The sequence below is a fragment of the Eucalyptus grandis genome, chromosome 10 (assembly GCF_016545825.1).
Source record: "Eucalyptus grandis isolate ANBG69807.140 chromosome 10, ASM1654582v1, whole genome shotgun sequence".
Taxonomy (NCBI): Eukaryota; Viridiplantae; Streptophyta; class Magnoliopsida; order Myrtales; family Myrtaceae; genus Eucalyptus; species Eucalyptus grandis.
This window is the reverse complement of record NC_052621.1, coordinates 28,584,392-28,599,784: the sequence shown is the minus strand read 5'-3', so window position 1 is coordinate 28,599,784 and position 15,393 is coordinate 28,584,392. Positions and strand designations below refer to the sequence as shown.

Here is a 15,393-nt window from a genome sequence, read left to right as displayed (position 1 = left end):
GGCACAACCAGTAATCAATCGGTCTTCGTCATCTTTATAGATAATTGTGATCTATTTTTTTTATTGCAAAATCATTACAATTAGAGCATAAAAAGCAAAACATTGATAAATAGTTTTCTATCAACTAACTGATCTCAAATCTCTTCATATAATCCCACAATACTTTAATATAATTAATTTCATGATATGCTACATTTCTAAATATAAAGAATGGTGAAAATGATATAAATGATTCCTAAATTTTAATGTAATGTGCGATATTATTCATTAACTATTGATTTATTCATTATAGTCCCTAAATTATTAATAAAAAAGTATTTAATGTTAATATAGCACTCAGGAAAATAAACAAACGAAAGAAGATGTAATTATGTATAAAGATATTTTAACATAAATTAATGTCAATAATAAATTATTTTCGGTAACTAAAAGTGATGTAAATGAAATCATATTTGGATTCATATTTATATTTTTTTTTGGCAAAGCAAATGGGGTCTGATGGAAAGGGTGGGTTCCTGAATATTCGATACGAAGGAGGGTGGCTAATGCTAGGGTTGCCTAATCCTTACCTACCAGGAGGTTAGCAACTTATTAGCATCGCATTGCATTCCAGGGTTTGGTAATGTTGCGAGTTAAAAATCGCCTTTTCTTCGTCTTTTTGGCCTTTTTTTTCTTTTTGGTAGCTGAAAAGGGGACACGTGGTCTCTCGGAATGATGGCGGAAAAAAGTGAGGAATTGGAAAACCCCCCCGCCCGTCCTGTCCTGTCCTGAGTCCTGACGTCCAACCGACATGCCACGTGGGGGCGCGCCTGGGGGGGGGAGGGGCCCACGCACCGTCCGTCCCGTCCGTCTGCCTGTGCGACAGTGCGAGGACAGCGGCTGGGAGGGAAAGCCCGCGGGGGCCCACCGGCGCTTCCCGAACTAACCCCGCCGCGGCCAGCAGCAGCAAGCAATTGTGCCACCAAACTTTGCCTTCACCATCGAGTCTTGACTTTTCTTTTGTACTTTTTAATTCACTAATGCCCCCTCCCACAAGAAGGGAAATGATCATCGAGACTTATTTTTTTGTAGGGTTTAATACCTTAAATATTCTTAAACTGATATATATATAGAGTAAATGTATCATAAATTAATTTTTTGATCATTAAAAATTCTAAATTTGTATAATTTTAACAATTTTATCCTAAACTGGTACACTTGTGACAAATTTATTTTATGTTAGTTTCCATTAAATTTTACTATCAAATTACTTAATTGAATGACACGTGATAATTTATTAATGTACTAGTTTGAGATTTTATTATCTATTTGTTGCAATTATACAAATTTTTAGTTGTATTAATTCAATTATTTGTGGAAAATATTAGTTTAAGATATTTTGACAATGGAAAAAAAATTAAAATGAGGTATCAATTTAGAGTTTTTGGCAGTTGAATAAATTAGTCTTAGGCAAATTTATTACAAATGTATCAATTTTTGGTTATTTGTGGTGTTTTTGGGTAAATTTGATTTTTAAGATAAATGCATCTAATAAAATTTTGGTAACTAAATAAAGAAAAGGGTTTTTCATGATCAAAAAATTAGTGAAAAACCCAAACCGCAGACAGGATAAATTTATTAACTATAAAAAATACGTGACGATACATTCATGACAAATTTACGTTAGTGACCAAATTAATTTATTCGACCACAAAAAACCCCAAATTGAGATTTGTGACTTTTCGAAAATTAGATTAATACCACAAAAAAATCACAAAAATATTATGACAAAGAGTGTTTTATAAGCATTTCTTTAAATTTTCTAATAAAACTAACAGAGGGCTCAAAGGTATACGGTTAGGGGTTTTGATGGTCAAAAAAAAATAGTTTGGGGTAAATTTGTCACAAGTGGTACGGTTTAAGTTTTAACTAAATAAAGAAAATTTACTATTATCAATGCAATGCTTTTCTTGTGTTTTTAAGTAATCGGTGCTTTGTGAATCAAAGTATTTCTCTATAGAGCATGCTAGGGCGCACTTAACATAACTCGTTTTGTAAGTGTATTGTGTTTACCGACTTATGTGTGCTTTCTCTGTGCTCTCCCGACTGCGAGTTGTCGTGCCATTATTATTTCACGAATAGTAAAAAGTAATTCGTGACTAAAGCTTAACAAAAACAGCTAGGCTTGACCAAGAGTAATGGTGATCACTAATGTTAGGGATTAATGAAAATATACTTTTATGTTGTCGAATCAAATCCAAAGTTCAATTCACGAGCTAGATCAAAGAAAATCAAAGTAATTCGGATTAAAAAAATTCTGGACGACGTAGAATTGAAAATTTGTTTTTTACGTTGACTCAATTGATTACATTTGGACCAAAAAAAAAAATTGATTACTTACTAATTATATATGAGACAAAAAAATCAATTCAATTTGATTTGATTCCAAACTAATCGATTCAATCCGGTTTACTTCCGTCCTTTCCATATCAAAAAGGGTGATCATTTCCAAATGAAATGGGTCTCGTTACAGTTTGACAATCATTAACATTTTTCGTTTGGAATTTATCTATTCACTCTGTGTCTCCAACTTTCCAAAGACAAAAAAACATCTGCAAATCTCTTACCAATCACAATGCATCGATCTCGGTTATCTTGAGAAGTTCTGCTCTCCCAATCACACCCCAAGTCTCCCCTCAATTGTCTCCGAGTCAATCACGAATTCTAAGCCACTTTTCAGTTCTTTGATGTGCGCAGATCAAACCATTACTGGAGCCCCTACAAAGCGACAAAAGGACGATAACTTCCTTTGGACCCATATCGTGAAAGTCCAGATCGAATCAAATACGGAAAGAGTGGGAAAGCAAAAGAGACGTACTCCGCCGCAAGTCAAAAAGTTCTTTCGTGGCGTTTTCTTCTCTCGATCCGCATCGCCCATCGTCCTCTCGCAACAACCGTATACGCGGGCTTTTCAATTTCCACGTTTGACTAAACCGATCCGCAGTGCGAAACAGCACGCAACGACAGGCGAAAAGGTAATCTTGCGTTTTTAAAAGAAGCCACGACAACTTTTGGCGAGTCCATGCGCCGATTCAAGTCTAAAGGCCACCTCAACAAGCACCATGCTATGTGAACTTAAATTTAATGTTTGACTTAGTTCATCGGTGGACCTATCAACTGGATGTGGATGTGTTGGGTTGGATCAGAAATGATTCGACTCAAATTAATCCATTTATATGCAATACAAATCTATACGTGTAGGAAAATTTATACATGAACTAAAATGCAAACACGGAATGAACCAGCATGAGATTAAGAGATGACTTGAGTTTAAGTAATTTGCGTGCTCATGTAATACTCATATTAAACCCATTCATGATCCATTGTATTTAGTCTAAATACATTTACAAACCATTTATTAAATATTACTAATCCATATAACAACAAAATCCATCACATATAGGTTAGAAAAATGGATATGTGAGCCATTTGGCAGGTCTATTCATCAATCGCGCAGGTGCATGCATACCGAGAGTCCATGAACAAAGGCGAGGCAAAAGGCGTCGTACTTTTATTGTTGCATCTGCATGCCCAACCTAATCGAATCCGCAGCAAAAACATTATAATCATCGACACAGGTAAATCACAAGTTCCCATAAAGACAGAGCGTTAAGACAAGTATAACATCCCTGAGAAATCCTAGCAGGGAACATGTAGGTAAAACAAAGGGAAGACACATTATGGAGGAAAAGATATTGAGCATTCAAAGCATTCAAAACTACCTTGGCATGTGAATACCGTGAAAACCCTGTGAAAACGCATTTTATTTCCGCCGGCGAAAAAATGCTCTACCTTTACAGGCTTGGAGTAACCGTTCTCCAGTATGCCGTCTTGGAAATCAAAGCTATGAATATACAGCAGCTAAAGAATAAATATATTGTGACAATAGCTACCTAACAAAAAATTTCATGGCTAGCAAAGTCCATTGTCTGATCCTGGGACCCTCGGTTTCGGGTTAGCACCTGAGATCAGCGCCCACTAACACAAAGGGGAAACTTGCAGCACCAGAGCATTTCACTCATCTCCGGAGGCTTCATGAAGAGTCGCTAGTGGGTTGGCACCAGAAATTAGGACCAGCTAACACATGCACCTGAGCAGCTGGAGCGAGATTGCCTCTACAATCGATTGATGGCTCTTTCCTTTGAGCCGGCAGGAGGATATACAGCTCTAATCGTCTTTCAAAAGAGACATAACAGGAACTCCCTTGCTGGAGAAGCTTGTACACACCACTCTCAGCAAATCACCTACTTCATAGTCCGCCTTCCCTTCTCCCTGAATGGAATGAATTTTTTCGCAGTTTCAGTGAACATGCTGGATTACAGAAGTGAAGATATTTTGACTAATCATCTCAGGCCCTAGACTAGAGAAGAAATTGATGTCTCGGAAAGATTTTGCAGGGAGGGTAGTATCTGATTTATAATGAGGATATGTAATGCTTTTAAAACACCTATAACCCTTCAATTATATAATTGCAGTCCACCTAGAGTCCTATTGTGAACTTGAAAACCCCAGAAAAGGCAAATGGCGACCTATTTATGGGAGAGCTTGCTGAGGAAGTGCACTAAATGACACTGTCCATCTAACATCAAAATGCTAAAGGAGCAACTGTAAACACAGCAATTAGAGATATGATGGGCAATTATCAACAAGTAGTCCGTGTTCATACATACCTCAAACCGGTACATTCCACGAACACCATTACCCAAGTCAAGGACTAACCCTCGTCCAAGAACTTTATGGACCTTGGCAGTTACCCTCATCCCAAGCTTCAAATTCTTGGCAGTGGGAGCCTCTTTCTCAGTTTCTTCATCACCTTCTCCAGTGAAAGTGGACTTTAATTCGCTTCTCTTCTCAGTAGAACTCGCTGACTTCTTACTCTTCACAATTCCAAATAGAGCGAAATTAGATGATGGAGTGTCAAATAAAGTGTCCACATGTTATCTCCTATCAGATTCCCATAGCACTTACCAACTTAGAATTTTTCAGAGTTTCAAGCAGACCAGCAGATTTCTCCTCTTCCTCACACTCAGCAGCACTTCGAATTAAGATAGATGGTGCACGGGATGTATAGCTCTCCATGCTTTGGGAAGAACTCTCTTCCTTGGAATCTTGTTCTTGACTACTAGGCCCATCTTTGACAGACGGCCATATAGGAACAGCTTGCTTAACTACATTATTTGGCTCTGATGCTTGTCGGGGTGAAGTTGCTTTGAGGGATAATTTAATATTGCCACGGACATCCTGCCCTATGCACATGACTGTCAGCTGCTGGCCCACCGAAACAACATCCGAAACTCGAGATACCTGATCAATTGGGATTTTAAGTTTCATGTCAACGTTATCCTAATCATACAAAAAAGGGAATATTTTTTAAGCAAGCTGACACATTACTAACCAATGACTCTTTGTTTGAGCCATTGCCACGATTTCACATTCAGAGGGGTAGACAAGTCTCAATGAAAATATCCACAATCCAACATTTTATTGATACAGATATAGATAAACGGTAAAAGTAATCGCGGATATTCTCCAGCAACTTTATTGAACAATTTCAAGGTAACGAGATAGAGTACCTTGACATTGTTCAAACATTTGACCAATGCAACAATTAAGGACAATTCTAATGCTACCAATTATAACTGAACAACAAATCATCTGTCAAACGGGGAATAATTCTCCAATTTGCCAACTTTTATATAATGCTATCAAGAAGATCAAAAGGTCAAGAAACCATTAGATTTCATAGAAAAAGAAACAGGTGGGTAGTTGATACGCTCCTCCATCTTACATACCGGTTCATGTGATAACTCAGAAACGTGCAGCAGGCCTTGCTGGCCACCATTTAACTCCACAAAAGCACCATATTCCTTGACTGAAGTTACAATGCCTTTGTAAGTACCTCCAACCTCCATCTCACGGCCAACGGTAAATTCAATCTGAGGACATGAGAAGAGAGCAACTGTGATTTCTTTATCCAAAAATGTCATAATAAGTCAATTCCCCTGGTACAGAAACCCAAAAACAATATGTAGAGAATTGTTGGGTCAAAAAAATGTAAACTAACAGACACATCAAGACCATTTCGTGTAACAAACAATGCAATCTATTCCATGAAGCAATTCACCATACTTTAAACAAGTGAAATCCCCACTCCCACTCAGTTTCTAATGTCGAAAACTTTAGAAAAACATCTCTAATATTAACTAATCAAAATAATGATCTGGCTTCCGGCTGAAAATGCCACCTGGAAGGAACATTTTGACGTTTCAGTCAAAACACTAGAGGTGCCCATGAGTCTTAGCACAGAAGGTGAAATATACCCAAAGAGATAGAACTTTTAAACTAAAAATATTCAAGCACACATCAGTTCCAGAATGTAACTATATCCAGCTAATGCAGGAAACTTTACATGAGATCACTGACTATCATCAGTGGGCATAAGCATGGTGGTGTGTGCATGCTTGAGCGTATGCTTTTCTCTGTGAGTGGGAACACAAGGGCAGTACACATGACTGTATGCATGTGTGAACGCATGTGCACAACTGTCTATCCTCAATGTACTGATGGTTTAAGCACTTTAAATTATCAGGTACTCCACTGGTTAGAAAGATTTGATTGCGCTGAGTGAATATGCACTCAAACAAATTGGTTCAGTTGGTCTGCCCCCGGAAGAATTCATGGAAATATGCTGAATAGAGGACAGAACAGCATCTAAATTTGATAATCCAATCATTGCTTTATCATTTGATGTCACGGCACAATACAAGAACATTAAACACCAGGGAAACCTGGCTCTTCCATATTTAAGCCAAACAAATATCACATGACATACCTTTTCTTGCACCTTCTCCATTACAGTTGGGTTCTTAGCAACTATGGTCAGTGTTCCATCACTCACAGATAATCGTGCACCTGGATTTTTTAATATTGCCAGTTACAATGAGCAACATAAAATAAAGGTCAAATACAAAAAAAGAAGAAGAAGAAAACACAAAAGCAGCAAGATAGGAAGTGTCTTCTCGGCAGGATATGTATGAACATTCAACTAGCTCCAATGAGCTTACCAAATCACATGAGAAAAGCCACACGGGATAACATACATATTTCATGGTATCAGCTAATAATTTTTGCTCGTGAAATGGCTCATTTTCGCTTTTTTAACAATTAGAATGGACATGGCCTCCTCACTAATAATCCATTATAGAATGTACATGGTGCCAAACATTACTAAAGAAATGTATCTTGTTGGACAAAATAATCTACAGAAGTCCACTTGTATGGTACCATGTCATAGACTGGTAAGAAGCAACATTCTTCACCCAGCTAAAGTATTGTTAAGAAATCAACAGCATATAAATCTTAAGAGGCGAGGCTTCTATTGCTCCAGAAAGGAACTTCTCTACTGCAGCTTTTGGCATTGCTTCTAACTTGTGGTTTGTTGATGAAAGTAAGACACTATGGAAATAAAAGTGACAAAATAAGATGGCTATGCTCCTACAGAAGTAATCAATCCATCATGAAGCTGGTTGATGTATGGTTGGTTACCTTTCCAATGGATAATTCTACAGACATTTCATAAAACCCACAAGATTTAAACAAGAACTAAAAACTAAAGCAAAAGTCAGTCCAATCAGGCTCTCGGCTGATGTGATGTTTGGTTTTGCCCCTTTGGCATGTCTTAAGGTACATCTTTTATTGCCATATAATGAACTTATTTTATTTATCAAATATATAGCCATCTGATAAAGTCACATTGGCCAGGTGTCATCAGGATATCCTATGCACACAAACTTATTGCAGTCTCTTATAAACAAAACTTAATTCTTGAACAAACCTGTTTCCTCCTCAATCCTTCTCTTTAAAACACCAAGAGGGCCAATCAAACGACGGAGAGCTTCATTGCCGAACTTCAGAGTTGCTGGATTCAAATAATGAAATTTCAGTCAAAGCATGACATTTCATACTAATGAAACATCGGGCTATGAACAGTCAAAAAGTAGACCTAATTGAGGAGTATTTCTATCATCTTGGGTACGCGGTAATCTGATTTCTCTCTCCATGTGGCCCAAAATTTGCAGACGACCTTTATGAGCAGGTTCTAAACATTCACAAATGATGTCCAGAGGTATTCCAGCTGGTTTTATGTCCAGTTGAATAGCCGTAACTCCCTTTCTAGTGCCAGCAATTTTGAAGTCCATATCTCCGAGATGATCTTCCAGACCCTAGAAAAGGACATGCTCATCAAACACCATGAGGAAGATAGCAATGATCAAGTTAACTTGCAGGACCATTCCTCACAAAATGCAGGAAAAAAAGAAGCATCTGCACCATAACTACGAAAGTTAACTAAGGCATACATGAAGTACACAAAATTTTACAGAAAAGGATAAACCTACAGGTGGACAAGGTTTTAAAAGATTCTCTATTGAGTATCAACTAAAACTATGTTGCTTTACATAATCAACACCAATGAAACAAACAATAGTAACCCTTACAAGTATATCAGTAAGTATCCGGTAATCAGTTATTTCCCCCGTCACTGGATCAACTTCACTGACAAGACCCACTGAAACACCTGCTACATGTTCTCTTAATGGAATGCCAGCATCCATGAGCGCCATACTGCCTACACAAGAGAAGACATCATACTCAGAAAATAATGCAAACACATATTCAGACAAGATTGCACATTTTTCAAGTAAGCCATGTGTAGTAGAAAATTAATGCTCAGATACCTCCACAGACAGTTGCCATTGACGTTGAACCATCAGAGGCCATGACTTCTGAATTAACACGCACAGTATAGGGGAAGAAATCTTCAGGAGGTAAAACTGCAAGGAGGGCTTTCTCAGCTAGAGTTCCTGCAAATAAGTGACCAAGATGGTGTTATTCTGAGATCCCAAACATAAATCATTTACTTCTACAATTTAAAAAGGTACCTCCAAAAGATACAATGTTAGCAACATGCTATTGATGGTGAAAGCTTTACAAAAATGATAAAGAACCAATTTTTTTTGTTGAACTGGCTCAAAAAGGAATTAACATTAGAAGCATTAAAATGTCAAGATTGTTAATTGACAGTCTAATTTTCATGTAGTTCCAAGCTACAACTTGACTTTTTTTATCCCCATTAACAATTCAAATGGTCTCAGATGACGGTAGTTCTTCAAGAGTAAGGGAATGAGGAAAGGCTCCAAATCCATGAAACTCTCATATAGAGAACGTGTTGCTAATCCAATATTCTTTGAACAGTTGCAAAAGCCAAGTATGGCTCCGCAAAAAGCAATAAGCATTGAGATGATACCAACTGGAACATGGACCATATTTGCAGTCGAGTTCAGGATCACATCAGAGTGGGCATAGAGAATCTGGAAATGCTCTTTTGTCCAACCAAAAATATACTTTCAGAGTTCTCTGACAGCATTGGTTGCAGAGTACGTGTAGAAATCACAAAGTTCTCTCATGAATGTATCCAAATATATGGTCCTTCACATACATCACAAAGTTTCTGATGATTACATGATGCGGCTGCTGATATTCTTTCATAAGATCAAATGCACACCTTTAGCACAATGTCAATGATAATTAATGTATTTTAATTTAGAAAATTAAGAATTGTGAAAATTATTAAAGATGTTTAGGCACAATTAATTACCATTTCTTTTTCCCAATGACACTATAATACACTTGACTTAGAGGGAATTATGAACAGGAAGTCATCTTAAAACCTCATCTCAACATGCTAAAATCTTTCAAACAGGGGTTGATCAATACAACGAGAAACGTACTCTTTTTCATAATTTGATAGGCAAGTAAAAGAAATTACCATGCCCAACTTCACGTCTATTTAGCCCAACTCTTTTGCCAACCTCATTAATTGAAAATGGCGGAAAGGTATAATGAAGCATAAAACGCTTGCTTGGGGGACCCACAATTGAATCCAACTTTTGAGCATCCCCTGGGGCACCAATTGTCACAGTACAAAGCACCTGCAAATATCAAATGGAAGCTCATGCAAAGATTTAAATGTAATCCAGGCCACTATATAGCCCATTCTCCTTTTTTCCTTCTTCTTAATTATATCCAATGACCTGCGTATCTCCGCGAGAAAATATCGATGATCCCTGCAACATACGCAGATAGCCAGCTTCGCAGTACACAGGTCTGACTTCGTCAAGGCGTCTGCCATCAACTCTAAGTCCTTCTGCAATTATCCTCTTGCGGACAACCTGACGTGTTTCACGAAATGAGGTCGGCAATCACTGGAAAAAGTCAACAGTGCAATGAACAGTATATACGAAGTCTAACACCCATGACAGACCATTTATCACAATGAATATTCAGTATCCTAATTAGCATTCATGTGATCATTAGAAAGAAAGAATCGCAAGTTTATGGTACATTAGAAATTAGAGCTTACCTTCTTCCTCACAGTATCTACTGCTCTAGGCAACACCAATAAGCTTTCTTCATCACCTTCTTCTTCAAGTGCTTTTTTTACATCTTGGGTTATGTTGTCCAAGGCTTCTCCACGTTCAAACTGATATGCAAAATGCCAAAGACCCAAAAAGCGCGAAACATTAAGTAAGACTGATAATTTCTAGATAACTACAAATAAACAGAAATTGTAACCAATAAAGAAAATTTAGAGGATGCTACAGATCCCTCCCATTCATTATGTTGAGCACCTTGCCATATGAAGGATCAGTAAAAACAGCTTCAATAGGAGCTTCTGCCAGGTTGCGAACTTTTTCGAGAGTTCTATCTGAGATCATAGACAGCTTATATTCCTTCTTAGTTTTGCCAGCTTTCGCAGCCAATCTCATTTGAGGTTCAAGGTACTTCACAGCCTGATACAACAACAAATACATATTAGTTACACATAAATCAAAAAGAAATCAGAAAGAATTGCAGGTGTGCAATTCACCTCTGGATGCGCTAGTCTCAAGCCAGCTTCTAAATCTTTCTCTGATATCTCACGAGCTTGCACGTCTATCATCAAAGTTTTGTCCTTTGTGCATGCGTATAGTAATTTCAGGTCACTTAAATTGAGCTGAAAGATAGACATTTATAATCCATTAGCACGTCACCAAGTTTTCTATTATCAGAAGTATGAAATGTGTCATCCTCCAAGACAAACAAAATATGGTGCATAAATGGAAGTAAGGGATATCATGAGTTTCAAGATAATCAATCCCACAGCACATGTATCAATTAAAACAACTAATTAGTTGACATCCCTTACCAAAAATAAATAAATAAATAAATAATGAGTTGACATGAGCTCAAACAGCACATTACCAGAAAACCACAATTGCCCTTTCTACTTTCTGTTGCATACCCACAATCCTTGGATTTTCAAAAATATATTTTGAAGAAATATGAACAGATGACAGCTAATGATTGTTGGGATACTAGTTTGAAGTTGATAATCAAAATTGTCTAGGTGATGAAAGTATTATGTGAGGGAAAAAATTTAAAGGGAGAGGAACGTGTGCAACCCTGAAATGTCTAAAATAGGCAATAGCTCTCAACAACAGATATGATTAGTTGATTATCAAGGAATTTGCAATCGATGCAAGAAGCACCTCCTCCATGGTGGGATTAATGATGAACTTCCCACAAATCCTCCCTATGCGTATCACTCCAATTGGACCTCCCCAAGGGATATCTGATAACATAAGAGCAGCAGATGTTGCATTAGCTGCCATTACATCTGGATCTTGTTTCCCATCAGAGGAAAGAACGCTTGCCATTACCTATGCATTACAAAACATAATTAAGAGACAATGAAAACACAATTCCATGTACAGCCAAAGAACATTAGAGGATTAAAGAGCAGTTTTACCTGGACTTCATGAAAAAACCCAGCAGGAAATAACGGTCTTATTGGTCTATCAATAAGTCGACCAACTAAAAGTTCACGCTCTTTTGGAGCACCCTCTCGCCGCGTATATGTTTTTGGGATCAGACCTTGGGCATACTGCTTCTCTTGATAATCAACCTTTGAGAGAAAATGATGAACTTCATCACATATACAGATGGAGCAAAAATTGCCACTTCCCCCTCAGTTATTGAAAAAAAAAAAAAAAAAATTGCATAAGCACAGAAAACTGCTAACAAGCTCCAGCACTGGCACGACAGGATGATTCTGAACCATCAAGACCATAAGCATTTCCTTTTCATTTCTGGAGGCTATAGAAAGCCAGGTCATGACCAATGCATTTTTTATTTTGCCAGTATCTAACTTGTGGAAATCGTTTGTTCGGCCAGCTCGATAATGTTATATAGTGTGACAAGCAAAATAAAAGGAGCCCATCACATGAGCATGACTTCAACAGAAGCCATTTCACCATCACCGCTATGAAACTGAAATATGACCCGTATTCACACGAGGGCGTGCAAATTGCACAAAATAAATTATGCCCATAACAATTATTCAATCACGAACGTATCAAACCAAGCTCAATAAGGCATGCTGAGCTGTCAATATCAGCTCGAACATACAATGACCGGCCAAAATGCCCAAAACGAGCCAAGTACGTACTAACATCTTCTATCTCATTCTCCCCCAAGCCCAAAATATCAAAAAATACGTCTTTACGCGGACAAATAATCAGAGAAATAGATCAAACACGCCAACGAGGAAAACAATAAAGAGTCAATTGGGAGAAAATATACATTGATAGAGCTAAGGACAAAAAAAAAAAAATGCAAGCACGGCACTTCACGTTGAGCTACAATGCAACTAAACAGGAAGCGCCACGGAACTCACAGTGAGAGGCAAGAAGCTCCCGACAGCATCGCCCCTGGAGGACGTGACGGTGGACAGGACCTTGGTGTCTTCCATGCCCAGCACGACGGCGCCGTTCGCGAACCGGGCGATCTTCCCGGTCTCGAGCGTGATCAGGCGGGAGCCGATCTCGAACTCCTCCGTGAAGCTCTCCAGGACCTTGGCACCCGCGGCGGGAGAAGGCGACGGCGGCGGCGGCGGCGGCGGCGGCTCGAGCTCGGGGTCGGACAGCGTGGAAGAGGAGGAAGAGAAGGAGGCGAGGCCGAGGCGGCCACCGCGGGTCGCGCGGAAGCTCAGGGACCGCCAGGGGAGGAGGTTCGGCTTCCTGGCTCTCGTCGCGATGGAAGCCATGGCCATTTCGGGGAGCGGGGAGTTGGGAGAAGGCGGCGGCGCGCGGTGGCGCGCGGCGGTCGCGGTCGGCGGAGGTTTAGGGTTTAAGGGGGAAGGGGAAATTTAGCGCCAGTTCCCGCCGGTCAGTGAGGAGTGAAGAAGACGAGGTACTAGAAATCAAGCGAGGGTTTAAGGGGAAAATCTGGTGCGGACGTGCGCACCACGGGATCTTTCGTGTTCGCGCGTCGCGGCCAGGATGTGGAATTCATCTTCAATCCGGCCGTTGCATCGCGAGGGAAAATGGATGATAAATAAATAGTTTATGAATTTTAATTTGATTTGCAACATGATCTCTTAATTTTAATTTAATACTCAAATGTAATCTCTAAATCTTTAATCTGTTTAATATAATCTCTGTATTTTTTATACATATTTAATGCTGTTCCTAAACGAAATGAAAATGTTCAAAGTAGCCCTTCTATTAATTTAATATTAGGGATAATATTATACATTTTTACATATTTTATAAATTAAATTCAACATGTACCAAAAGTTCATAAACTACATTAAATAAATTAAATTTTATTTATCACATTACACATTGAGTAAAAGTTCATAAATCATTTATGTCATTTTCCTTAAATAAATACACATTTGATGCCATTGCGTAATATCTTTAAAAGTGTTAATAGATGTCCAGTTTTTTTTTTCATAATTTTGAATGGATTTGATGATACTCCTAAAAAATGAATTTCAAAGCAAGGATAAAAAGTGTTTGAGGATGAATATGGTTGATTTCGCCTCCTTGGTTACTTGGCACCTTTCTACCCTCGGAACAAATTTTCTAAGGAATGCAATGTGGTCCCTAAAATTTAGATTAATGTTTAATGCAATCATTAAATTTTAGTTTGTTCAATATAATTTCTGAATTTTTGGTAAATATTTAATGTTGTTCCTGAACGAAATGAAAATATTTAAAATATTCATTCAATTAATTAAATATCAGAGATAGGATTAAACATTTTCACATATTTTATGAATTAAATTTAATATGTATCAAAATTTCAATGATTATATTAAATAAATTAGAGTCCATTAACCACATTACATATTGGACAAAAATTCATTGACCATTTATGTCATTTCCCTAAATAAATACACATTTGATGCTACCGCTTGACATCTTTGATAGTATTACTTGAGCAAACAAACGTGCACATCTTCTTCTTCTTCTTTTTAAGTTTTGAATGAATTTGATGATACTCATAAAAAATGAATTTCAAAGCAAGGATGAAAATGGTGCGTTTGGTAACGATTCTGTTCCCGGAAGTAGATTCTATTTAGAAATTATTCATTTTGATTTTGTTCTGGAAATAGATTCTAAGCATTTTAAGCCGTTTTGTAATTGTTTAAAATTTTTAATTATGGAATTGAATTGCATTTGGTACCGTGCTCATTGATTTTATTCCAAATCAATTTCTTTTAATTTTTAAATAATTTTTATACTTCTTTCCTTTTTTTTATATTTTGTTTCTCCTATTCTTCTTCTTCTTCAGACCGGCAACCTCACCAGAGCGTTGTCGGCCTTCGTTGGTCGAGCCTCATCAGTAGCTAGGTGAGGCTCGCCTAGCCCTCGTCGATGGTCAAGACGACTTCGCCGGGGCTGGGCAAGGCCCGCCTGGCCACTGGCGGGGTTGGGCTTGCCTCAAGCAAGCTCGTCGGACCTCACTCTAGCTCCGGTGAGCTCGTTGGATTGGTTGCCAGTGACCGACGAACGGTGGTAACAGGCAGTGACAAATAGTGGTGAACAGCAATAGAGGAGGGGAGAGAAGGTTCCACTTTTTTATTCTTTTTTTTTTAATTCCCGGAACAAGAATCAATTTTATTTTTTTAATTCTTAATTCTACTCCAAATTTGTTCCATGGAGAAATTTTTTTACCAAAGACAATTCCATTCCCAAACTACTATCGAGAACAAAGAATCAGAATTTGGCTATGTTTGGATGATTACCAAACAAAGCCAAAGTGACTAGGGATGATTTGGTCGATTTCGCCTCCTTGTTTTCTCACGCCTTGCTACGCTTGGGGAAAATTTTTCTCATGACAAGGATTGCAAATGTAATTAAATGTTCACTAAATTTTTTTTCCTCCTCCCTCCTCACCTCCTTATTTACATAAATTTTAAAATCCTTTCCCCCCTCTTTTCCAAAATTCCCCCATAAATAGTAAGTT

The 15,393-nt window shown here is 38.1% G+C and overlaps 1 protein-coding gene across 1 annotated transcript; it reads right to left on the bottom strand.

Annotated features, from left to right (window-relative positions):
• Positions 1-3,770: 3,770 nt before the first annotated feature.
• On the bottom strand, positions 3,771-13,270 carry LOC104422623 (polyribonucleotide nucleotidyltransferase 2, mitochondrial). Its single transcript, XM_010034997.3, has 17 exons — positions 12,815-13,270; positions 11,888-12,043; positions 11,628-11,798; positions 10,967-11,092; positions 10,728-10,889; positions 10,460-10,579; positions 10,131-10,268; positions 9,866-10,028; positions 8,775-8,900; positions 8,535-8,665; positions 8,042-8,261; positions 7,874-7,957; positions 6,872-6,951; positions 5,832-5,975; positions 5,008-5,343; positions 4,710-4,916; positions 3,771-4,311 (listed from the first exon to the last, which is right to left on the bottom strand). Exons 1-17 carry the CDS (start codon positions 13,187-13,189, stop codon positions 4,207-4,209), a joined length of 2,844 nt encoding a protein of 947 aa, XP_010033299.2. The 5' UTR covers positions 13,190-13,270; the 3' UTR covers positions 3,771-4,206.
• Between the last annotated feature and the right edge of the window lie 2,123 nt (positions 13,271-15,393).